This window comes from Calonectris borealis, chromosome 14 (genome assembly GCF_964195595.1).
Source record: "Calonectris borealis chromosome 14, bCalBor7.hap1.2, whole genome shotgun sequence".
Taxonomy (NCBI): Eukaryota; Metazoa; Chordata; class Aves; order Procellariiformes; family Procellariidae; genus Calonectris; species Calonectris borealis.
The window spans coordinates 12,185,206-12,212,029 of NC_134325.1; the positions used below are offsets into that span (position 1 = coordinate 12,185,206).

The window sequence follows — 26,824 nt, forward strand, 5'->3', positions numbered from 1 at the left end:
AGCCGTTTATATCATGCCAGTGATCACTATCTCAAATAGACTATGACAGGTTTACACAAGGCATTAAAAAGCACGCAGAAAAAATGTATTCCGGGACCTTTCAGCACATTGGCACGTGAACAAACAAACATCAGTATATTTAACAAAAAGCAGATGGTTAGCGTTAAAGCTTCATGTGTAATGTTGTAAACATTTCCTACATGGCATGTGACACATAATAAATATCCAAAGTAATGCCTCGGTCCTTCACTATCTGTACAGCGCACAGTCATACTGACATTTCTACTATTTCATTTATGTCTTCTGGACAGACTGCGCAGGCAGACCAGGACTCCTGTGTACTGAGGGTTCAGTATCTTACCTTTTCAGTGCATTTGGAGCAATTTATTCCTCCTTCACTGGAAAACTGCACAAGGAAATGATGCCCCAGACCCTCCAGCAAGGACATAACATACAGTTAAGTCAGCATCTTTTTTTCTTCATTGACCAGTGCAACCCTGGGAAATGGCCCATCAAGGGCAGTATCCCTCAGTCATTTAATTCTAGACCTATAGAAAATCTGATCGCAGTTTTTGCCCAGGTTCTGAGCCATTTATAATTCCCATTACAGTTGTTTTTCATCTCTGTGCCCCAAGGGTGATTGCTGAAGTTGCACTGTGTGCAAAGACTGTGTCACCACCGATGCTTTGATTGCAGTCATGATTTATGCTCATAGCAGAACTTTGGTCTGAGCTTTCCAGGAGATGGGATGCAACATTGGACCTCCAGGCACGAGACCATTTCCAGAGGAACTATACTTCAGCATCCCTTTTTCTCTCATGGATCAACTACTGCTGGTCCCTGATGACAGTAAGAACCAGAGCCCTCGTGGTACAAGGTGCAATGGCAAACACACTCTTATAACCCTTCACACCTCCACCACCCCTAAGGAAGAGGAATCTGCTACTGTGCCATTCCTGGGGTAGGACTGGTGCGATCTCCTCTTTTCAATGTGTCAGCTTGTGCTTCCGAGAGCACCAGCAACGGAGCAGGTCCATCCACCCACCCACCCACCGTAGGCTCAGGCAGAATCAGCATGTACACTCCCCCCTTGTTTCTAAAACGGGGAGATGAATATCACTGGTGTGCCATCTTCAAGAGACAGTGAAGTGTTAATCAAACATTAGTACTGGTATACAGTATGCCAGCTTCACCTCACGGATGAGCAAATTGTGACTTTCTCTGTTAAAGGCACAGGAAGATCACCAATACCAGGTCCACACACATCCTTACAGATACCATCCCTGCAGGACTTACTGAAATACATGGACAACGTACTGGTGGTGTCATCTTATGCCTACTGCAATAGTTATATTCAGATAAAAATAATGACAAAATAATAACACCACTGAACTTTGGAAAACAATGAATTCAGATGCTAACTTCTTGGCTTAAGTCCACTCTCAGTATTACCAAAAAAATTACTACCACTTTTTCTGTTTACCTTACTTGGAAAATGACTCACAAGAACTTGCAACAGTCCCTTCCCTTATTTTTTTGTCTTTCCATTTCTTTCTTTTTAACCACATTGCAGCTGTACCAGATAACATATTTTCATAAAGAATCATGGGTTATATGAATTTTTTTCATAAAGTAGGAGGGACGAGCTGACCATACAGCAAACAGTTGGCTCATTAAGAACGGCCCCTTTGATTCCCTACAACCTCTGGACATCAACTTTCCTCTCAGATGAAGAACTGCATATAAAAAGTCTCACCTGTTCTTAGGCTCAGCAAACGGAGACGAGACATCTGCATCTGGATCCAAAATGTGGTCAAGTTCTTTCTGGTTTTTTTCATACATCCTTTTTCTCTCTGTCAGCCCCTTGTTGTTATCAACCGGTGGGAAATCATAGTACCCCTTCCTCTTGGCTTTCAAGCGCAGCTTGTTGCGGTAATGTTCTATGTCAGACTTCTGCTTCAAAGCCTTGTTCACCTAAAAGGCAAAAAGACGTTTAAAGGATGGTGCTGGGCTGGCTACTTCCAAACAGTATTGTTGGAGTGTGCTTGATGCGCTGCATGTGTCATTTTGCAGAGCGCATTTTGTACCACACCGTGCCATCTGTAAGCGGCGAGGAACTGCAAGTGAACAGAGTCGCTGCATTTTTATGGCAGATGGTTAAATAATTTTAGCCTAAAACCTATGTACCATCACAACAGTGACTCAGACACACCCACTGAAGAAAAACACCGATAATGTTAGCCAATTGTCGTGACCCAACGGCCACGCTTGCTTTTGGGCACCACGGGGAGAGCTCACCGATGAAAACTCTTCTAGGGTCTCGTAAGTACAGAGACATCGCCCCTCACTACACAAAACCTTAAATAAGTCATCACTGGTGGCTGGGGAAGAATTCCAATGAAATACCATCTTATGTTCCTCTTATTTATAAGCTTCCTTACAAATCTGTTACAGGCCCCTGTCAGAGACAGGATCCTTAAATAAATGGGTGTTTTGTCTGATCTGGTACAGGTCTGGTCCCATGGATGCTCCTAAGTATTGAGGAAATTTCCCTCCTGCTTCAAATTGTCGTTACATGGAAATGAGCAATTTACTTGGGCTTTGTGCTTCCAGAGTCAAATTCTACAGTCTTCTCACAGATTTCAAGAAACGTATGTACAAGAGAGCGCACAGCTCCGGGACTGCCATCCTGTTGTCTTACAGAAAATAGATGCTGAAATCTAAATAAGCCTTTCTCTGAGTTTGGAAACTACATGGCACGTCCGGGCTTAAAATACAAGTACGAAATGGAGCACAACAGACTGCTCTAATCCAGGCCCACATGGGAAGCCTGATGACACCGTCTTTTACTGGCAGCAGCCTTCCCTGTTGCTTTTAAACAGCATCAGGGAGATTCTGGCTGATCTTTAAATGACTCTTGCAGTGAGAGTTTGCAAACAAGACACCTCTCTGGCTTGTCCCCATCATGTTTAACAACTATATAAAAGCCTCAGTGCTTTGTAAATGGACCAGTCTTGATTAAATCTATGTAAAAACACAAATAATCATAACAAATGTTTGAGCCAAAGCATGGGTTTTGGCCAGCGCCTGGATCAGACGCTTGTGCCATCCCACTTTGTTCCCAGGAAACCACTGCACCCTCTGTGCGCAGGCTGGAGGCAGACTGAGCAAAGCCCCGGTCCTGCTCCACCCCTTCTTGCTCTGAATGAGATGTATTGCTCAGTATAGAAAGATCAGCTTGGGACCCAGATGATCTATATACATTTCCATGTTCAGCCATAGAATTCATAGAATCATAGAATCGTTAAGGTTGGAAAAGACCTCTAAGATCATCGAGTCCAACCGTCAACCCAACACTACTTTGTCATGTAGACAAAGATCTTATTCTGCTCTCTGCCTTCATTACTCATCTTGTTAAAACTAACATGATGGGAGAGAAGGATATTGAGAAGGTAGGAATATAGACAACTGCCACTTCCAAGGTCACATGCATTCACAGGTGCATTGCAAAAGAGCAGATCTTAAATCCTCAGACCTCCGAGCCCACAATGCTAAGGGGACTTTATACAGCATCAGGGTGAAAAGCTCCTACCAGTCCTCAGCTTTAATAGGCTTAAGATTGTTCCACCTGTGGATGTAGCCAAGGCAACAGCTGGAGACACTATCAGACAGTCCTTACCTCTCCATTAATGATGGCAGATTCCTGGCTCCTATCTGACGCAGCATGAACAGCAGGTAGTGCCATGGGTTTGATAGCTATCAGCTGTACTGATCCAGAAGAGGTGTCGAAGGGGTCAATGGCAGATTTGGCAATGTTATCAAAGAGAATGCCTCCTTCCTCTTCGTCACTCACGGGCACTAAAGCACATCAAACTTATTCAGCATAAAGACACAGATATTTTTACTGCGTGTTCAAGGTGAAATTCAGCGAGCACATGTTTTAGATTAACGATGCGCTCAGTACACTCGAGGAGCAGACCTGGGAGACCTTTACACTGGAAAAAAATCCCATTAGATTACAGCTAACATTATGTATTCAAAGGATTATCTGGCACTCCCCCAAAGAAGGTTGATTTCCAATCTGCGCTAATAAGATGGAAAAAAAAGGAGAAAAAGAACGACACAGAAAATTGTATGCAAATGACAATGAAAGTCAAAGTATATCTTTTGCTAGGTTTCACGTGGAAAAGACATTATATGTGCGCGCACACACACACAAGTCTCCACATGCCAAGGCATCAGTAGTTACACCTGATCTAACCCAAGAGTGCAGCGTTTGTTGTGTCTTACACTGCAAAAGCATGGGCATTCTCAAAATTTGAAAAATAAACCTACTGATTTTAGCAAAAGTTATTAATGCTAAAAATGCCATCTGTTAAAATGAAAGCATCATTACAGTAATGCTTTGGACACTTGATGGTGTCCAAGTTTATGTTATTTTTTTTGATTTGCAAAGCAGTACCTCAGGTGGCTGTAAAGTTAAACCATTAAAATTTCTTAAGAGATAGGAGAAGGTTTCTGAAAAATCTTTAAATGGCACGGTGAAGCATCTTTAGTTTTAGATTTCTATATAAATGGATAACTCACATACAATTGGGCCCTTTCTCCTTCAAATTTTGTTTGTAAACCTGCATCACCTTGTCAGTTGTTGAATCTTAAACCTTTTATCCTCATTTTGGAATAAAAGAATGACTCTAAAGCATGAGCACAAATTCTACAAAGAGACTCTTGCAAACATTTTTGAATAATTATGCTATTAGAGGGAAGAATGTTTGCTCCATCTCCTAACTGACAGGAGCAGAGATCCTCTGCTAAAGAACAAAGTGGTCTGCTCTAAATTTATTTCCTCTGAAAATACACTCTGTTTTAATATTTAATCACTGCACAAATTACAATGGACTTGTATAAACTCAGCAGTTCAGGCAGCCAGTGATTTTGGTAAGAAAATATTTGACAGCGGTAACATAAAATATGAACCCACTGAGTAAGCTTATTATCTTTCTGTCTGAACTCAGTGTGGACTGGAGTTGACACTACTTGAGCTTTTGAGAAATAGATAGTTAAATCACTCTGTCATTAAATATTGTCCCTCCGGCTCCACGGAACTGTCCAAATATGATAGAGTAGTCTTTAGTGGGTCTGAAATCCCCTCGTCCCTTCTGGGGTTGTTCAAACACTCTGAATTTGTATGCTCACCGGAGCAAGCGGATCACAAGCCTGGCTCACTGAAATTAACTGCCAGAATCCCACTGACGACCACGCCACCAGGACACGACACCAGCAAAATCAGATGAACGAAGAGATACTTGGCTGTCACAGACCGCCCTTGAACAGGAGGGCATTTACATTACAATGAGTATAGAAGTGAAGCATGGATGTTCTTCCCTTGGGACATTTTGACTCAGTTCTCATGTAAGTCACCAGATGCAGTTCTGGAAGTGTTGGGTGTTGTCCGTCATTCACTGCTGAAACTGCCACACTACCCTCACAAGGTACCTCCGTTGTGACACAACTATCTCCAAGAGAGAAGTTGTCTGAATCATATTTTTCACCGACAAAGATGGTCTGTCACAATGATTACAGCTTAGGTGAGCCTGGATAGTATCTCATTAGTGGTCCAAGTACCAAGAAGTTGTGGAATCGCTTCCCTTGGCTGCCTGTCTCAGCATTTGCCTGAACCAGACATGCCCAAAAACCCTGGCTAAGCATCAACTTGCAAAACACGATTCTTTCCAAACATCCTCTCTTCAAGCAGAAAGCACCAAGAAGTGCAGCTGCGTTTCCACCCCAGTGTTTCAGAAGAACTGCGCTGGCTGAGACCTCGGCAGCGATCTCCAGGCACTCACAGCGAGCATGACTAGCTACAGATGCGTGGGTTGTCTCCTCAGACCTCATTTCAGGATCAGAAGCCAAGAGTTTTGCTTAATTAAACAGAATTCCTCTGGTTCAAAGACTCATTAAAGAAAAGAAAAATTAAGGGTAAAGAGGATCAGGAATCACAGACGACAGCTACTTCTGATGTGGTACATTAATACCAAAGAGCACCCTCAGTATATCAGCCCTCTCATTTGCAAGCACATCTCCTGCATCTACTGCAGTGCTATTGGCATGGAAATAATAGCCAAATGGGACTACAGCAATTGGAAGTCTGTTCCACCCTAGCTTAGCATTTGTTCATTAATTGGCATTTATAATATAAAAGTAGTTTTCTCCATTGCCCTTTTTTCACCTATGAGTGATAAAGAGAGTTTGTGATCTGCAGTTACTGGCACGCTGCTACAGTTTGTATTGGCAGTGAACCATAAGCAAGTACTGTGGGAATTTTAATATTTGCTCCTATCCATCCCTTCCCAAGAGAATTTACAGCAAGCATTTATAACGCGATTGAACCATAGCAACCTCTAAGCTTTAAAAAACAAACCAAAGGGAGTTCAGAGAAAAGTGGGAGTCCTGGAGCGATTGTTTCTGCTGTGTGGCCCTGCCCCGGGCCAGCCCACCCATCCGAACACCTCAGCTGGGCAAGCGACCGACGGGCACGGGAAGCTGCAGCAAACTGCCCAATTGTTCTTTATAGTCCCTCACAATAAGCACACTTGCTTGTTATAATTAGCAACACGGATTTAAAGCGATGCTTTTAATTTCTGTTTTTAAACAGATGCATACCAACATTTTTATGGATTCATTTTATGGACTCTTGCTCGTACTGTCTGCATGCACACATAGTGAGACTTAGAAGTTCAGCAGCAGAAAAGGGGCAAGAAAATGACTTAATCACCTACTTAACAGAAATTTCCCATCTCTGAAACATCTTGTGCCAGATATCTCATGCCACATGATCCATTGAGATTGAATTATTCTTCCTAGTCTTTCTATGACTAGTACATGAAGACATATCCAAAGCAATCATTTATTCAGGTTGAGTGCCGATTGCAGCGAAGATCAGCATGGCACTGGGTTTTTGAAGAGCAGGACCATCGCTGAAGCTTTATCACCACATCACTGCAGGATTTGCGAGCTTAAAGCTGCTTCAGGGATGCCAGCCTCCAATTTGGGTGCCTCTCTGCGCTATTCCCAGCCGGCGATGCCAGCAGGTGGTGCTACCCACTCGTGCCGCTGGTCCTCCAGGCAGTGGGAAAGGGCTGCGGAACTGCAGCTCTGAGCTGGTTAAGAAACAATTAGACAGGTGGAATATTCTGTTTTTATCTAGTTATTAATTTATACTAAAAAGTTATACTTTTGTCAGCCTAAGATTTCAATACGAAGACCACACAAGATTTCTTCTCTCCTCTTTCTTTCCCTCCACCTTGTCTTTCCTCCTCTCTCCCAAATCAAAACATGTTGGAAAAAAGAAAAGAAGGACTGAAATACTTACCTGTAAAAAAAAAAAAAAAAAAAGATTAAGGAAATCTAAATTACCTGCGGATCAGGTAACCACAAAATACTTGAAACAAAAGCGCTGTCCTGCTCAGAAGCAACCATTTGACCGATTTTGGAAGTCCTCAGAATAACATAGATGGAGAAAAACATGTGAACCCAAAACACAGGAAACTCTCGCAAGCAGGTAGACACGCTCTGCCTTTTCTTAGGTCATTCAATGAAGCATGAAAAATTTTCAAAGATTTGTTTTGTATGAAGGGAATGCAGACATTATAACAATACCTATAGCGTGCAATGAATTCTCTGAGTAACGGAAGGGCTTAAAATAATAGTAAAGCAAATAGATTATATTAAATGAAAATTGTAAGTTTGACGAAGAGCAAACTACGCCACAGATCTAAAAGACTGTCTTCTTAGGAAAGAGCCTGTGTATGAGTATTTCAAACAGAAATACTGACTCCTGAATGTAAATTCATAATGGGGAAATAATTTTCATTTTAGAGAAAATCTCTCTATATAGAAAAAAATCGGAAATTTTCTACATCATCTAAGTCATTCAGTTTGTCAGCTGACTATCTCCAGAAAGGTATGAACAAGAGCTCTTAGCAATAAAGAAAGGTATGCTGCTGAAGGAGTTTATAAGCCTATAAGTAAAATACAAGCTTCCTAACATCAGTATCTGAACCTATTCAGGACTGAAATACCTCTCTATAAGATTCTGCAGTGTAACAGAAAACATACTTGTGTACACCCCCGCCCCTTTCCAAAATATACCCAACTGTGAGACAGTGCGATTCTAAGCCTTTCATGAACAGCACAAATATTATATTTTCAGAGAAGCAGACGGCTTACAGACTAATGGAAGCAGCTCATGATTCCTCCTGGATATTATTTTCTCATATGCAAAGTCTGCTAAAAGCCAGGTCCCGTGTCTGAGGAGTTGCAGTCCTGGGTGTGCCTGGGATCCTGAAATAGGAGTTACCTGAGCAGGTCGTCTGAGACCTCTAAACTGACATTTGCAGGTTTTTTATGAAACCGCATACATGGGGTGTCTACTTTTCTGCTGCTTGCAGAAGCTGCTTGCTTCATTCACTTTCTATGAAGGTTTCTTGTCCTTATAAGCAGAGGCAAGGATCGATCTCTCTGTGGTTATGTCTTCTCCTCCAACCACATCTCCCTCATCTATTTAAATATCTGTCTTTCAAAAAGAGACCATGTATTTCATAATGTTTGTAGAGAATCCATCAGCCCCTTTTCTTGGCTGGCACTTCTGTAATACCATCCTAGGCATGTTCGATAATTAAAAAAAAAATTATTTAACTGACAAGGATGATGACTATACAAAGAAGATAGGGAAGGCATGAGAACCTACAAGAGAAGCTGCTTCTTTAAGAAAGTAGTGCTCCATGAGTTTTAAAAAGCTTTGCAGAAATACTTTTCTGTTTGCACAATAAAACCCTGCATTTATCTTCTTCAATGCTGACATATTCGTGACAGATCGCAACCATCCAGACTGCCACAGGATCTGATGGCATGAACATCTACACACTCTCCGCACTGTTGCTTGGATGAGAACTGCTGTCAGACTCAATTAGTGGCAGAGTAAAGCTCATCTGGAGGGGAAGGCAGACGTGAATTAAGAAATACTTAATTGCGCAACCACCTGCAGATCCCAGTTCCTTCAGAGGTCTGCTGCAGCAGGCACCTCAGCAACATAGGATAAGGTAGTTTCTTGCCATGAGAAAAGCAAGCTCAAAAAGACTGGCTCAAAAAGAAAAAAAGGCAAGCTGGGTTAGCCATGCTGACCTAAAAGAGGACAAACAGAAGTATTTTCCGCTTATCTGTGCATGTTCTTCCACGCCTGTGAACACAGCACCTGGGTGGCCCCAGTCACGCAGCATGGACAACTCGGAGGTGCTGTTTGTTCTCCCACTCCCACTCCGGGGAAAGAGGTGGTGGAGCAGAGGCACCTTTTGGTTTTGTAGGAGTGTGAAGGGGCTCAGAAAAGAGGCTCAGAAGTTCACAGAATAGGTTATAACACTTGGCTGCCTCTTGGAAACCAAAACCAAGTGGAGAAATCAGTGGGAAATGGTGTTGGCTACGTCTGAAGAAACAAAGGGTTCACTGTCACCAGCAGGATGCTAGCAGGGTCACAGTGCTCTCTATATTTAAAACAAACAAACACAAAAAAAAAAAACAGTGGAAAAAATGGAAACATGGGGAAATATTAGGTTATGTCACACAAGCTGCAATCTTTGGAGAAAAAAAAAATCAACATGTAAAGCTTCTGGGAGGCTCAAGGAGAATAGCAACTGGTGCCAATATGAGGGATTTCAGCGGAACAAGTGGATTATTTTCTTCTTTTTTTTTTTTTTTTTTCTTTTTAACCCCACTATGGTTAAATGTCAGGAAGTTACTCCAGAAAAGCCTAGGAGTTCACTGTGAGGGGGTGAAGAGTTAGATAAAGATCCCCACTAACACTCTTTCTGGGGCAAATGAAGGTAATGCTTCAGGATGAGGGAATGAATGATGAAAAGAATAGACTCCTCTCTCTACACCATAAATTCTTCCTAGCACTCTGATTTCTCAGCCTTTCAGAGAGACAGGCATCACGAAAGGAATCATCTCTCGTCAAACCTGTGCATATGCTCTAATGCAGCTGTCTGGGCTCCCTCCATACTGGGAAGGAAAGGCGAGTACCTCCGGAGGAGAGAGATCTGTCCCAATTAGCCGTGACCCTCTGGGGTCATTAGAGAGCTTAGCTGGTTAGGTGAGATTAGGAAGCCAACTTTAAAGGACCAAAATCTGGCAAGATGAAGCCCTTTCCACCCTAACTTGTATTTCACCCCACCCAGCACAGAAAAGGCAGAGGAAGGGTGCTGGATGTTTGCTAGGATACGCCAGATCCCCCAGCTAACTCTGTGTCAAAGCAGACTGCTGTATCGCTGCTACTGCGTTCGATTGCTGTTGCCACATTTCATTTTCATTTGAGTCACTACAGACAACTGCTCAGAAATGCAGAAAAGCTGGCTCTGACGCTGAGCTGCCACATCAGACTGTGTGAAAACTGGTGGCCCACACTTCCATAGAATAAAGGAGGCAGTGTATCATAGTTTGGCTGAGTTACATCCAAAAATCCCTTTGATTTTAGCTAAGCCAATAAACAGCCAAGTTTTCCTCCCTGGTACTTTGTTCCTGCAGACACCTGATTTTCAGATATCCCTACAAAGAACAGAAGGAAAAAAGAATTAGAATTTTATATGACAGCTTCTGCCTGGACAGAGAAAATGATAATCTTAGAGACTGATATTTAAAAAAAGGAGTGAGGCCCCTGACCAAACTGCTGCTGAAAAGTTGCATCTATTTTTAAAGACAATGTCCAAATGCTTGGAAGATGAGAAGTGCTCCAGCTGGGATCCCTAGGAGGAGGAAAGGAAGATTTCTTACACAAGTTTGACTCTTTGCAAATATTCAGCTGTGATGTGTGTCCTTTCATGATGATGAGGTTCAAGTACAAAACTGGGCTCAACTATACGAGTCCTCAGCCCAAAAGGTATGGAGTCATATGCTTCATTAAGAACCGCTAGCAAACTAAAGCCTTCATTTTTCTCAAAACAAACAAGCAATCACACCCTCACAAAGATGCCAACGGGAAGGTTGCAAGATCAAGCACTCAAAGTTTGGAAAAACGACCTATATAACTTTCACTGGCTTCATTTTGTGAGGAGCTGGTGAAAGAAAACTTTTTATTGTAGGCTACTATAGTTCTTTAAGGACGTGTGAGTTCAGCCATTTCCTTCTCCCTGAATGACGTCAGGCTTGATAAAACGATAAGCGAAAGTGCTAATATCCTGTTGTTCTCTCCCACGCTCTCTTACAAACCCGCCTCGGAAATTGCGAGTACCTCTGTTGGCCGATTCATTCATCTCTCAGTCCTCTAACATATGCAGTTGGGCACTTTTAAAAAAAAGATTTTAATTCTTTTTTTTTTTTTTTAAAGTGCCTGAAGTAAATAAAAGCCCAACTCACCCACCAATAGGAAACTTCCTATTAGAATACTAATAAATGTTTTCCAAGAAAAACAAAAGGAAAAAAAATGCTATTATCTTACCAACATTTATCACTATTGTAATACAAATAGATATTTCATTTGTGCTTTCTGTAGAAATAAGGCTCAGCTAAAGAGTTCTCCTGATCCCCCAAAACGTCAGGTCCTTAAGCCAAGCCTGTCAGTCTCTGCTGGTTTCACATTGTTCACTCTCAGCCTTGACACGCTCCATTTGGAGTCACTTTTGATACAAGCCATATAGAGTTTAGGTACTGAGGTAACATCCAGCGCTGTCATTTTTCCATGTAACTAAATGTCAGCAAGAAATAGAATCTAAAATTGGTCTGTAACTATGGCAACTAATGAGCCATTCTAACTTGGAGTCCCCAAATCAAACATGTGACCATCAAGGGATTCATTCCAGTTTTAAGATGCTGCTTTTCAGAGAAGAAAATATGCTGCTGCTTTTGCTGACATGCGCATTAGAGGCATCAGCCCACAACCAGAGAGCTGGAGCAGGTTCAGACAGAACAACTAGCAGAAAAGCGGCTTCTTTCTTAAACTGGAAGAAAAAACAGCCAATATGTTCTACTGATGCTAATCATGCTGGAAAAAGATAAAACCCTGCAAAAAGAACAAAACATCTGAGATGACAACAGTGTTTATAATCATAGTGCTGGGGAACAAAGCGTAAGCTCCGTGATGAAAAGTAATGGGTGCCTTGATTTTTGTTTTTTAATTTCAACTTCAATAGGCATTTGGGATCACACAACTCTAAAGTCAAAACCACATCTGCACATGCATATAAAAATAAATATGGGGCCAGTTCTGTAATTCTGGAAAGGGGGAGGCTGTTTCGTTTCCCATGGCCACATCTTCCTTCAGAAGCTGTTCTGAAAGGGTTGTGTCAGGAAACTCTCTTAAACATATCTTAAAAGATATGCCTACAGCTAAAAAGTCCCCATGTCTTTACTAGGGAACAATGTCTTTATTCCCCTTCACACCTGCGCCTGGAAACCACCAGGCGACCTGCAGGGCCATGGCAGTCGGGTGAAGCAAGTTCCTCTAGAAGAGGCTGAAGTCTCTACCAGAAGGAGGGCTCTGCAGAAAAGGTGTTTCATGCACAGGTTCCTTCAAAGCCAGAACAGTCAGATGGAAACAGCCCACCTATTTCATATTTTGTATATATGCTATACTATTACTTTTCAAACAGGCAAACCCAGCTTTTCCTTTCTGCCACAGAAGCTCAAGATCTTGCAGCCAGCAGTGGTAGGAACAAACGACAGCTAACCATACCATGAATGGATTATACACTAAAGATGTTTTCCTAAAAATCATTTAGCTCCTTTGCTGTTCCTAACAAGGAGCACCTTGACCATGTTAAATAACAATGTTATTCAGGCTTTTTTTCAGAATACAGAAGAGAGAAGTTAATAAACACGTAAATAAAGCAGTTATTAGTTTTCTACATAATTTGAAAAGTGCCTAGTTATTGTTATCAAATAAAGTTGAAGCTAGAATTATAATGAAATTAAGATTTAAAATAAAGGGTCAGTATTCCCTTATACTACATTGAAAGGTTTCTTTAAGTAGCACGTGTATGTTCTAGAAACGCGCTACAGTCCAGATCAGAAGAGAGGATGTTAGGTGTTAGTCAATTCTTTAACAAAGAAACTTGAAATTCTTACCAATTTTCTTTGAAGATTTAAAACCTAACAAAACAAAAAAAAAACCTTCACTAAGTTATTTTGCCTACACATGTAAACATCACCTGACACTGGTTTTGAATATTGGCTTTCCTGGGTAGGGAAGAAAAAAACCAGCATAAATCACAGCTTTTAACACTGGAAACCATAAATGTTGTTCTCTTGTAAAATGAGCTACTTTTGAAACAGTAAAAACATAATTACAACCCTTGAAACTTAGAACCACAAAATATTGTTATGCTGTCTACGTAAAAAAAAAAAAAAAAAAGACCTCTTTGAGAAAGACCAGTCAGAATACTTATTATTACAGGTCTGGAGTAATCAGTAAAGTCACAGGTCTGTCAGAAGAAAGCAGTACAGGTGAGAAACACATAACGAAAGAAAATTAACAACTTCACTTCTCTGTGAATGTGCAAATGTGCATTAATCTCAGTGAAGCCGATTTAAAAACCAGCGTCCTACAGTTATATCAGTTATATGGTCCCCACAAGATGCAATGCTTTACGGTACGTGTATAGAAAGAACAGAGGACACTTTAAAAAAGCAGTATGATTTTGCTGTGCAGAACAAAGGCCATCTCTGGTGCTATGTGTCTGTCTCTGTATTGCACTGTATTCCTGCTAAAGCCTTTGCGTGACACTTTAGTATTAGGCATAACGATCATCAAGGGATGGTATGATTTGATACCAAGATCGCCTCCACAGAGGTTACTCAGGTGATTTACTGGAGAAAGGAGAAGAGACCTAGACTAAGATTTTCTCTTTATCCAAGTCCTCCTTTCCACGCTTACATTTTTTAACAAAGAAGAATTACAGATTTGTGTTCATGACAGAATCTGATGAGACCACATCCAGTTTAATTCCCTCCCTTTAGAGGGAAATGATCAATTAGTTCAACTACAGTGTTTTCTGTTCGTATGGAAAATGTAGCTATGGAAGCAAAGCTGTAACTCAGGAGAAATAAGCAGAGAGACAGACAAAAGAAAACCAAGGAAGAAAGGGGATCGCATTCTACTCTCATCAGATGTTCCTGATACATCTCAAGTCACAAGGTCACCACCATCCACGAAGGGCTTGTAAAAACCACCCCGCGTAACATCCTAGGTGCATGAGGAAAAGCTGTCAGTAAGTGTTAATAACAAAAAGGTACGATGAGGATGATAAGAGATGGAAAATTAAAGCTTTGGATGTCTCACGCTTTCTCAAATTAATTTTTACCTAATTAATTCATCTTCATCAGATCTGGGCCAGCTCAGCAACAGCAGTAATGGAAATTACTCTTTTAGGGTTCTACACAGAAAAAAAGCTGTAAACCCTGTCCACCTACTACACAGCATCACGTCTTCATTAGTTTACTGGTATTTAAAGAAAAAAAAGAAAAAAGAAAAAAAAGTAAGAAAGAAAACTTGCAAAGGCCCGCCCAGAGAGTAAACACGACACTGCTTCGTGTGAGGTTGAGAAATAGTTATAGCAGCAAAAGGGAAAAAACCCGAACAGCTATGAAGAGAAAACGCCTAAGTACTGCTGAAGGCATAGGAGGACGGGTTCAACACAGCGAGTGCTGGGTGGGTGCCGCCACGGGGGGAACTGCCAGCGGCTTTCATCCAGAAACACTTCTCACCGTTCCTTTTCCTTCCTTCGTCTTTTGTCACTTTTTGCGGTGCCATTACTTTCTGGAGGGAGCTCCGGCCGGAGCTGGGCTTTCCCGACCCGTTGCTGATGATGGAGCCGTTCTGACTCGGGGACGGGCTGCAAGTAACCATAGCAACAAGGGAGGCTGTGAGTTCTTCCTCTAAACCTCATCTCAAGGTTATTTCATTCGCACAGTTTGCATCACTGAGTTTTCAAGTCTGATTTTGTACCAAAAGGAGACAGAAAATAAACTGCACACAGAAACACAGTAAAGGCAGAAACAGAGCGACGGCAGGAGAATGCAACTTCTCAATTAGCTCAGGGCTGATAAGCATCTCAGTGGCATCGGAAGCAAACACTTCTCATGCACAACCCCCACAATGACAGAAGCGGCACTGCAGAGGACAAAAACTCCTGTTATCAATTCAGTGTTATTTATCCAGCTAAAACAAAGCAGACCTTTGTTTTTATATATATGGCTAAACTAATTCCTTTATTATTTAGCCTGCATTTACACTCAGCTATTTTGTCAGGCACAATGCAAAATTCACTCACGCACTTTACATGTACGCACATGCAATATGATAAGAAAATTCTCCTTTTTTTCACATAACATGGTTTAGGCAGCACCATTATTTGCTGAAACCCCTAGGAAAATGCTTGTTTTACTCAGCCATTGCATATCCTTGCCCTGAAACTGGTCCCGGCACCGGGTGAGGAGGGAGGGCAGCGCAGAACCACTGCCAGCGTTCAGTCCCAACGAGGGGCAAGGGCAGAAACGAGCAGCGTAACTCTGGGCTGCACTGGGAGCAAGCTCTTCTTTTTGGGGTGGGCAAATTACTCAAAATCCCAACGCACAAGTTGGGAAAAGCAGGCCAAAGTAGAAAATGTTAAATTTGGTGCTATTCCATATCCAAACACAGCGTCGCATTATTTCTACACATGAAACTTGCCACAACAGGGAAGAAAACTATGTACAGGAGCTGTATAGTTTCTCATGCACCTATCTGCAATTTATCACTCTGAATTGTCACGGCCAATGACGGGATAATGTAAAGAGGTTCCATCAGAGAAAAAAAATGGACTTAGTCACAAGGACTTCCATTTACAGAGAAAAAATCAAATCAAGTTCTATTGCTATCACAATGGCTTTATATCCAGAAAATGGTACTAAAGCAAAACAACTGTAAAAACCATCCTGTAAATTATTGCCAATACCATATTGCCAGCTTGAAACATTAATTTACCTCCAGTTCTGACTGCCCTGTCTGGTGTAAGTAGAGAGCATTTGCTGTGGTCAGAACAGGAAGGGACAAGTATGAGACAAGTAATTCTTAAGGACTCTCCTTTGAAGATAGCCTAAGTGGAAATATATATATAGTTTGAGACAGGCTTTTTCCAGCTACAGGGCTTTAGGAGAACTCAGCATGCAACCCAGCTCAGCTCAGCCCAGACTGAGGATTTTCTTGTGAAATTCTATTGAGAATAAATACTCTTGAAAAGTAGCATTTCTCCCCTATAAACCTCTCTGTCACTGCTGATGAAGAATCCCAGGCCAGTAAAAAAATTCACCCAGGGACAGACCAACACCTGAAGAAAATCTGCTCCATGGGGAACAAGGAAAAGAAGTGAGCATGGATAGCTTGCACAATGATTTCTGCTGCCACTAATCTAAATATTCATCCTTTTTAAGTGGCCATCGTATTATTAACTGTGAAGTTTCCTTCAGTGGTAATATCAGAGAAGATATTCTGAGAAGTTACCAGCCACTTCATGGCAGTCTGATTTAAATTGACCTTTCCAGGCTGCAAAGTAGCCTGGATGAAAGAGCAAATACATAAAGGTCAAGAAATATTTCTTCATCTTCAGAAACCATTAAATCCACCCCCAGACACGGCTTCTGGGAATGAAAAAAAGACTAAAATTCTGCATGTTCTCACTTACTCAAGTAATCATCCTGAAGGAGGCAAAACTAACTCTTCGTTATTTGCTTAGAAAGGCACGAAGGTTCAACACATTTTATAATGAGAATAACTTCCCTGCGAATTCCTGGATCAATTTGCTCATCAACGTTTGTTTAAAATTGTGTAGATTAAGTAGAGGGGGATTTCTGCACTCATTCAAAGGACTGAGTGAAGTGCTTAATCACTTTTGTTAGAAGATTAATTAATAGGGCTGGTCTACATTTTTTGTGTGTATTTACACACGGTTTTGGAGAGGCTTTAAAACATTTTAAAGAACAGTTCCTGCAAAGCCTTGACCTGTGGTGGCCCAGCACCAGCAACCACAGCCGGTGTCATGGTCATCTTCCATCTGTCATTTCATCAGAGGACGGAAGACTTCAAAAGGGACAAGTGCTGTTTGGTTCACACAGACTATATAACCTGACTCTCACAGTTCGAGAGATTTGTGGTGTGAACAACACATCGCTGACATTAAAGGGCATAATGGCAGTTTACACCCAAACCCAGCGAAGCAATCGCAGGAACCAGGGGAGTTCTCAGCTGGCTTACTCTTCTCTATTGGTACTCCCTGCAGACAGCTCTCTCCGTATTCCAGGCGATTTACCATACAACCAGAGAAGTATGCCAAACCAGACACCAGCTCAGGATCCTTTGGTTTTCATTTTTCCATAGGGAAAACCTCAGCTTATGACCAATGGGGAGGCCTAGCCCCCATGAAGAGCAGCAGCAGCGGGACCTCCAGCCCCGTGCCGTGCGGGCTGGCACCTTCCAGCGCGGCCGCTCCCGCAGCTGCAGTCGGTTCCAGTGCGTCCCTGTCACAGCGTACAGCGACACTGTCCTGAGTTTTCCACGCTTTTCCATTACTCCAGAGGGGCAAATATCGTTGTGCGTGGACAAGTACAAGATGAGGTGACTCAGCTATGAAGATTTGATTTTCTATAGAATTGCGCTGCACTAGCCAGATACTCTTCTTTTATGTTATCAAGTCCCTTCAAGAGGCAAGGACTGTGTAGCGCCAGTGAACCAGACAACGACTGTTACCTCTACTCGGGCTGTTTACCTAACGGTTTTATTTTTCTCTGTTCCCTTCAGTACCATTCTTCAGCAATAAAAAGCTGATGATCCTCCACTCTAAATTAATTTCAAGGAGAGTGGGTCAAGGAAAAATGGACTTGAAGCATGCAAAACAGCTAGGATGAAGGGATAATCTGCTTTCCTTGCCTGAGATGACCAAGACAAGAAATAATGACCTTCAGCTATTCTGATGATGATTGAGGGTAGGCATGAGGTGAAACTTCCTAATGGGAAAGGTAGTGAAGAACAGATTGCTTGAGGAGGCTGTGATCATCCCACCACTGGAAGAGTTAAAAAAAAGGTTGATAAAGTTGAGTTAGGGGTGTATTTGACTCTGCAGTGGAGAAGAGGAAGAGGCAGATAGCTTCCTGAGGACCTTCTAATCTGTGATCCTACAACCCTGTAGACTTACTATGAAGAAACTGCAAACCTGGGACACTTTACCCTAGACACTGACATTGTCTAGTCTATTCTTACACTCTCAAAAATTTTGTCCTGATGTATATGCTTTGGATCTAGAGGTCTTCCATAACTTAGTGGATGTTTAGGGTTTGCTCTTCTGCTAATGAAGACATTGGGTCCAATTCTGGAGTGACAGAGTCTGTCAGTGGAGCTACGGCAGCTTACAGTGGCTGAAGTCCTGTCTTCTGTTTCATTTGAGAAATGATCAGTGTTCATGCTCCAGATCCCATGTTTCGTTTGGGTTCATCTCTTGTACAATACCAGCATGCATCTGAGAGCCACTTCCCATTTACCTCCTCTAAAGTTGAGTTAGGGGTGTATTTATACAATCTGTGAAGACTTCACTTAATTTTATCTTGTATTTTGCAGCAATCTTACGCATCCAGTGCAGACCAGCATTATGCCAAGAATATATCGTGGAGGAACCATCTGCCACACGCAGAGCCTGGGTGCCAAACCTTACAGGTTTTTCCTAAGCAACCAGCAGCATTCCCCATTCCACCCCTCTGCGGAAACATCCCAGCCCCTACCTTTTCCTTGTTTCATTGGATTTGGCAGTTTTGATGGTGCTCCCATCCTGAATAATTTCTCTCTCCTGGGAGGCAGGAGCATCTCTAACTGGAAGTGGAAGTACGACAGTCTCCTGAGTTACAGGTAAAACCTCATCTTCAGCTCCCTGCTGACCTAAGTGTTGCTTGGCATAGTCAAAGCCTTGTACTGGCTGCAAAAAAAGTGAGAGAAAAGAGAAATATCCACTTCAATACAAAATTTTCCACTACGCCTTAACTTCAATTACATAAGTGACAGGTAAAAATATGTAGATTGCCACACAAATGCCCAACAACAAAGCAATTTTCTGATGAGATCTCCATTCCACATATTTTAAACATTACTCGTTAGTGTAAAATTGATCTTGGCTAACCTTTCTTACCCCGCCGTAACACCCCCAGAAATTCCTTTAACAGACAATGGAAGAATGAACGTACAGAAGAAAAAATTAGAAGGCAGAAAAATCTTGTCGTTGCAAAGAGGGTGGGAGTAATTTATTCCAAATCAAGACAAAGTAAAAAAGGCACACATAAAAGTTTCATGGGCAACATTTTCCAGACAAGGATCTTTTTCAGATCAGTGAAATTATATTTCCCCTTGGCTTGCCAGTGGCCTACTGGGAAGGTTGTTATTGACTTCACTTGTTTCTCTCGGGAAGTGGCATTCGCAAGAGCCTTGCAGCAAGGCAGCCGAGGGCCGCGTGCCCCCTCTCCCGCTCCGAAGCGCGGCCGGGCTTTCCCTGCTGCCTCTGCAAGGAACAAGCAGGACTGACATGTGCCTTCCGGGTAAAGCAACCACCAAAAGGTGGATTCTCTTAATGGAAAATTAAAGCATTTAAGCAAAACTTAACTTTCCAAACTGCATTTTCTATTGGGAAAAAAGAGAAGGAAAAAAAACCAACCTGCATTTTCTATTGGAAAAAAGAGAAGGGGCGGGGGGGAGGGAGAATCACTCAAAGAAATTCCTCACCACCTCTGGAAAAAATATGTGACATAAAAAAAAGTTCTTGCTACACTAAATTGAATTAATTTACCAGAAACTGGAAGGATGCTCTTCCTGAAGTACAAAGACTATTGACAGAATGCTTAAAAAGCACCATAAAATACTTCAGAGGTGAGCAATGGTGATTTTAGCCCTCAAACATACTTTCGGAAATACATCAGAATTAGACAGTTAATAACTGAATAGTCTCTCTCAGGTTCCTGTCATGTTGTCATTGAATATTTTAGTCCCGGAAGAAAATCAGCAGGATAAAAAAAATTGCTGATGGCACAGAAAAAGGATGAGCTCTGAAAAAACATTTTCTCTTGTTCTGTCCCTTAGTAAATCTGGGCTATAGCTATAAATACAGATAAATTTCATAGGCGACCTCAGTCTGAAAAAAATGGGTCTGTCTTCTATTCTTTAAAATAAAATAAAACATGTTTTTTTTTTAATGGGGATCTACATCACATTCTCAATCTCCTGTTTGAACTGAGGCTGATGATTTCTAATGTGCTCACGTACTTCAGTGTTCCTCTGATAAGCAGCTCCAGTGCATTAAGGAGACAGTAACTGGGCTAAGGCTGATTTGGGAGAGCAGACATCTCCCCACATTACCATGATGGAACTTGCAACATATCAGAGAAATGCCAATTCACCATCACCACCCCACGGCAAATCATGACGATACCGCCCCGACAGAGCCTTCTGCTTGCCCTCCTCTGAAGGCAGGGTACCCAAAAGCAGCCACCAAATTAGCTACGAAGGGAGAAAAGGAAGAAAGGGGAGGGAATGAAGACAGGGGAAATAGAAGCTGTGTGAAGGACAGCGAGGAAGAACTACCGCACACTATTCTAGATAACAATATTTTTAATCAAAATATAAGGTTTTTTCCTTATTTTAACCAAATAAGGTTTTTCAACCTTATTATCTATATTAAGTGTTAGTCAAGACCCTCCCAGATATTCTGCAAAAAAGGTAACAAAAGAGAACAGCTGATTAAATCGGTTATTTCTCCCTCCAAGCCTCTGAAAGAGTAGAAGTTGTTACAACTTATACTTCATATCTTATTTTTAAAATAAATAAACAAACAAACAACAACAACAAAACCAACCCAAACCAGAAGAAGCAGAACATGAGAATTACTTAGGAACTCTGCAGAGTCCCAGTTCGGATCTGCCAAAGGAAGAAAATGAAGGATTGTTTTAATCTGAGTTCTACTTACCACCATGTCTAGTAACAAACTGCATTGAAGGAAGAGCTGAAAAACCCATCCTCATCAGCGGACATATTGCGTTAAATAAAATTTGATCTTGGAACCCTGCTCTGTAAAACCCCACAGGAGCAGATGGCTTTACCACCCCTGAAGGGAACTGGCAAGACTAAATCACGATCAGGCACGGCTGAAGCACTGCAAGCATAGATGTCCAATGCAGCCACAATACTCAGAAAGACCGAAGGACTGGGATTTGAATATTGCTTTTGAAATAATAAATGAATGATGAGACCATTAAATTACATTGCCTGGCAAAGGGCAGACTGAATATAAGGAGTTGTTTGTGGGACTTTTTTCCTTGTAATGATCATGAAAAAGACACTGATATTTTTAAAAAAGAAAGAAAAGAAGAAAAAATAATAAAAGAAAAAAGAAAAAAGGATGATCAGTCTCTCCCCTCTACATATATACCCATGTACACAGGCAGTTTCTCTAATCTTTTTTTTTCCATGCCCTTTTTCAAATTGATAGTGGTTGTTTTCTCATGGCCTGCAGTATTTGCTTTTGCTTGCGGATCTTAGACTGCAGATCTTATTTCTGTTTACCTGCAAGCTTATTCTTTTATGCTCTAAAAGAAAGGAAAGGTGACAAATCAGATTACAGCCTTTGAAAAAGCATGCTGTGAATTAGAAAGCAAGGGAGGTAAAAAACTAACATCTATCCAAACCTCAAAGTAAAAACAGTATCTCAAAATAAAAACAGCATTGAAAGAACATTAAAATAAATTCCAGCCAGGATTTCACCGATGTGAATTTATACTTCTTTGAATTTTACAACTGGAGAGTCAATTGAAAAAAATTTCCCTGCAACTTAGTCCGGATGTCCCCGACTGCAAAGGCAATTCGGAACAGCCACACAAATCCTCAGAAAGACACTATAAACTACACTACGTATGAAAGGTCATTTTTTAAACTTCATTTATTTAGCCTTCAGTCTGTTACAACAACAAAGTCATTCCTTAATTACCAGGCACAGGCAGCAATCCTGCTGTGACGTTCCATCACCTCCCCCGGCTACCGAAGGATATTTAACGCTAAATGTTTCATTACCCCTCGTGCTGTGTTCGTGCATCCTATCCCGCTGGCGCGGGACGGGGCCCCGGGAGGGACACGGCAGGCAGCTCTGCTCTGCGAGGACCCGCAGCCTCCGCTGCTGCCAGCGGCATAGGACTGCAGCGGTGAGCAGGCAGCTCCGTCTGCCCGTCCCCTTGGTACGGGACTTTTGAAATCCGAACACATAAAATGGCACTGCTGAAATCCAAGGTTGTGGGTATCCCATAATATTCTCTTTTCCTCTCTATGCTGCTTGCTCGATATTCAAAAGGTATCAAAAAATTGCTCCAGTGATTCAACAGCAAATCTCAGATGCGCAGAAACGAAATATTAAAGCTGCTTCTTAAACTAAAAACCACTCTGCTGTGACTCCACTTGCAGAACAGACTGAGCATTAATCAAGCAGTGTCAGGCACTTTTCTAAGCCATGAAATGTAATATATTCATTTTAAATGTGATACAGATATGTGCTTATCAGCTATTTGTATTGCCAAACTGCCAGAAACATAGCAACTACAGTTCAAGTAATTACCACTATTCCTGATATCCCGAATGCTGGAATTAAAAATAAAAATAAAACTGTTCTTTTCAAAATGACCTTATTTCATTATCTTCTCAAAATACATTTCTTAGCTTTATTTTAAGAAAAGATGCTGAAATCAGGAATGACAAAACCAGACCATTCCCAATCCCGCTGCAGAATTTATCTTCCACGGTCCGTATACCAGCGTATACCCTAAACTAGACCTGGCTGAACCTTTTTAAATGGAACCATCATTGTGAAACTAAGCAGAAATCAATTTAGCTTTCATCTTGAAATGCATCACTTTTTATATAATGAATTAAATTAAATTTTATGGAGTCTCAAAATATACCCAAAAAGGGGAAATGCACTCTAATTGCCAATGTGAGCAAGTCTGCAGGAAAATCTCCTGAAACGAGTGCAGTGTGGATGCTGGGAGCTCAGCACCAATTGTTTTCTTCTGCAGATCCAACTCTTGTCTGGCCACATTGGGTGCTGATACAAACGTAACCTGACTGCATAGGTTTTAACCTGACCATGTATCTTACAGCCTGATTAAATCCGATTTCTCAGGAAAAGCAAAAGTTCAACTTTCTCTTACTTTTTGAAATGACAACTGTGGAATATTAAAATACGTTCAAGTTTTTTCTGTGCTGTAGCTTCAACCAGCAGTCTTTTTTTTTTTTAGATAGCAACTTTCTTCAGCTGTTAAGCATCCCATAATGATGGCCAGCTCAAAACAATGCACAAATTTAGTCTCACTTTGTCCTTTAGCTAGGACCAAGATTGCATATAAGAAGAATCAAGTGGTGCATAGTATTTGCAACAGCCCCTAATAAAGCAAGATTTGCATTTTAGAGGTTTCAACGGGACGCTATACGATACCACTGCAGTGGTATTAATTTTTGTTTGTGTTTGTGATACTGCTTGTTTCACTTTTGCAGATCTACTCATGCTAGTTTGGTAACACTGGATAAATAGATGAGCATACTGGAACTGAAATGGAAATGTCTTTTTGTATCATTTTTGATACAAATGTCTTTTTCCACCTGGCACCAGCTGCACCCATCTGCAACTAACCTAAGATGAGGAGAAAAGAGCTGTCATACGCACCATGCCTTCCTTCAACTCTCCCTCCAATCTACATTTTTCAGCAGAAGCAACAGAGCTGAAATCACAATAATCCTGCTGGCTGTAGCATGAAGAAACCAACGAAAAAAATTATCATTTCAATCCCGTGCCAAGGGAGAAGAACAAAGCCAGCTAAAAGGGCGAAGGACTACAGTCATCCTACTACACACGCTTTGTAGGCTAAAACCTCCTCACTTTGGGTGGCCCTATTTAAGAGCCATTTAATAGCAGCATTGAGGAGGCAGACTTTCTTCGCTACAGAGACAAATCAGTATTCTGTGACATTTTTCTGAGACGGAAAATCAAACTGGAAAGACATTTGATTTGGGAAAAAAAAAAAATCTTGTAATGGATATGGGTTAGTAAATTTAAGGAAAATATTGTTGTTTGAACCCAATCAACAATATCCACAAATAAATTAGAAAGTTCAAACAATCTGAAAGAAAAATAGCAGTGGGAGAAATTTTCTGAAAAGAATTCAAAGAATGTCTTTTCTGAATTAGCAGCTGGGTGAAGAACTTCTGGTTAAGACCAGGTCTGAACTGCTGCCAAAGCCCAGCGCTTCAGCCGCTGCCGCTCGCAGGAGGTAGGCGCAGCTCAGGCCATGGGTTTGAGAACGAGGTCCTACGGAGACGTGCTGCTGACGAGGCCGAGCCATGACATCCCATTTCCCCAACTTGATGAGGGAAGCCTGCTGCGCCCGAACGGCTCAGCGCCTCTCATCACCGCCTGACGGCCTGTCACTGCCTCCGTCTGGCAAGGGACGAGCTGCGAAGGAAGTTGGTGAGTCCCGAGTAGAACAGAAGGGTAATTGCCGTGACCGGTATCAAGGACAGAGAAGTGCAAAGATCCAACCTGTGAGTAACGACCATTTCAATTCCAAACGTCCTTCAGCTACACCTAGCCGAGAAACACCGTTAAAACCTCAGAAAGCAAATGGACGTCTGGGATCTGGAGATCGGTCACTCACTTTAGCTCTCTGAGGCAGGTTCATCATGGTGTCTGGTTTGAAGTCGTTCTTGTTCTTTCTGCACAGAACCGCTGTGATGATGATGATGATAACCGTAACCACAGCAATGGGAGCCAGCACCGCTGCAATGATCCACAGGTTGTTCGGGGGGTTCTTCACCACAGCTGCAGGAAATGGCAAACCAACATTGGTGAGTTCCACGGTGCAAACACGAGATTTAAATTGCTTCCAACACAGCCTTCCACTGTCTCCATATAATAACCAGTATAAAAGGATTGTTAGTAAGCTAGCTATACCTTTGTATTCCTTAAGGAAAAGCAAAGAATCAGTAACACTGTTCAATTCACAAATCCCTGGGCTCTCTTCTCTTACTTAGTAATAGCCAGCTGCAAAAGCAGCCATCAAATCCCAAGTCAAATTAGATGCCATGTTATGTTCATTTACAGAATAAACAAAAAAAAAGTAAAAGTAATATATTCTTAATTATTTTTCAAACACAAAACCAGCTTATAGTAAGGTAGCATGTGTGTTACAAGTATACACATGGGGTCCATACCTGGTGTCAAAGACTTACTGGCTCAGCAAGAGTAAACCGGGAGAGTTTTTTCAAAAACAATGAAGCTTAGCATGCTAATAGTTATTATTGATATCAGTAGGGTGATAACAAAATGCTTCTCTTGTGCTCTAGGAATACTTCATCATAGTTAAGGTCAAAATGAATCCATCATTTCTGAAGGAGGGTAAATGGTGAGGTTGGGAAGAGCTACGTGCAGATATATTAATGGCACCAGGAAAAGGGTATATTTCAGAAATGCAGTGATGCTAAAACATTTTAGATTCCATTTTATCAGAATAAAGTCTCTTAGCATGAACCTTCAACTTGTACACACATAAGAGATCCTCCTGTGACACATGCCTGGTTCTCTCATTTCATTTCTTTCTGGAAAAACACCAGATAATCTCCTTATGATGCTGAATTTTGTTTTAGTGAAATATTTTGTGGACTCCACCATGCTATCTCTATTTATTTTCCTATGCAACTGGTTGCTGGCGTGGACAGGCAGTTGTGAGAATACCAGCATAAAGCAGCCTTTCCCATTTCCTAGGGGTCTAGTGCTTTCAAATGTCATTGAGCTTATTAGCTGTCAGAGGCACTCAGCATCTTTCAGGATCAGACTTCAAATGCATAATGTCTTGTTCAGCAGCAGTTACAAAAGCCAGCTGAAAGTCTGTCTGAAGCTTGAGCCTATTTTCTTGGTAGGTCTACAACTTTTTGCAAAGCCAATGTAGTTTGTTGGGTGATGTAGGACTAGCACCTTTAGGTACATATCTTGCGCACAGTGTGACAGTAACCGCATGCTTAAAGACTGCAAAAAGCCAGGTTGAAGCCTTTCAAGGCTCGCTTTTCAATGAACTTGCATAATTCTAAATTATTGACTTTGGACATTTAGTTTGGGGATGAAAGGGCTGTGGGTAAGGAAACTGAATCTGAATTTTATCAGATAACAGTAATTATAATTATAGATTATTGCTGTTGTGGGAGCAGCAAACAATTGTTGAAAAATTATAATCATTCTTTCTAGGGAACGCAGAGGAAACGATGACCTTATGGCTAATAGGACAGACATTGAGGAACCCTGGTTTATGTCTTTAATTCAGTTACCACCTTCCAGTGTGACCTTGAGTAAGTCAATCCATGGTTTCATTCAACTCAATAAGACTTCAGTGGATTTTGAAGCAAGCCTTTCATTTTGCTATAAGTCAGTGCTTGACTTACAAAACAGGAACATCCATCTTTTTTGTTATTATTCATCTGTCTTGTCTAACCAGACTGTGAGCTCCTGAGGGTAGATGTCTTTTCTTACTGCATTTTGGTACAGAACTTTTCATTCTGCTATAACAGAAATTATAAAGAGTAAAAATGAAGTGCACGCAAAGTATTTTCCTTTGGAATACAAAGACAGACTACAAATACCATGTCCAAAATGAAAGAAATGGATTTTTTCTGTAATAAGGTATAAAGACAGTTCCATCTCCTACATTTCAAATACTCTAGCTTTAGAATCTCAGTTACCCGGGG

General features: G+C 41.4%; 1 protein-coding gene across 1 annotated transcript in view; it reads right to left on the minus strand.

Moving 5' to 3' along the window:
- The window catches only part of KIAA1549L (KIAA1549 like), a 133,565-nt gene that overhangs the window by 27,479 nt on the left and 79,262 nt on the right, over nt 1-26,824 (minus strand). The window contains exons 11-16 of the mRNA XM_075163833.1: nt 24,745-24,908; nt 18,793-18,983; nt 14,752-14,879; nt 13,114-13,137; nt 3,680-3,858; nt 1,757-1,974 (exon numbers count right to left, since the gene is read on the minus strand). Of these exons, the coding sequence (XP_075019934.1) occupies nt 1,757-1,974; nt 3,680-3,858; nt 13,114-13,137; nt 14,752-14,879; nt 18,793-18,983; nt 24,745-24,908 (904 nt within the window). The remainder of the gene's footprint in view (nt 1-1,756; nt 1,975-3,679; nt 3,859-13,113; nt 13,138-14,751; nt 14,880-18,792; nt 18,984-24,744; nt 24,909-26,824) is intronic.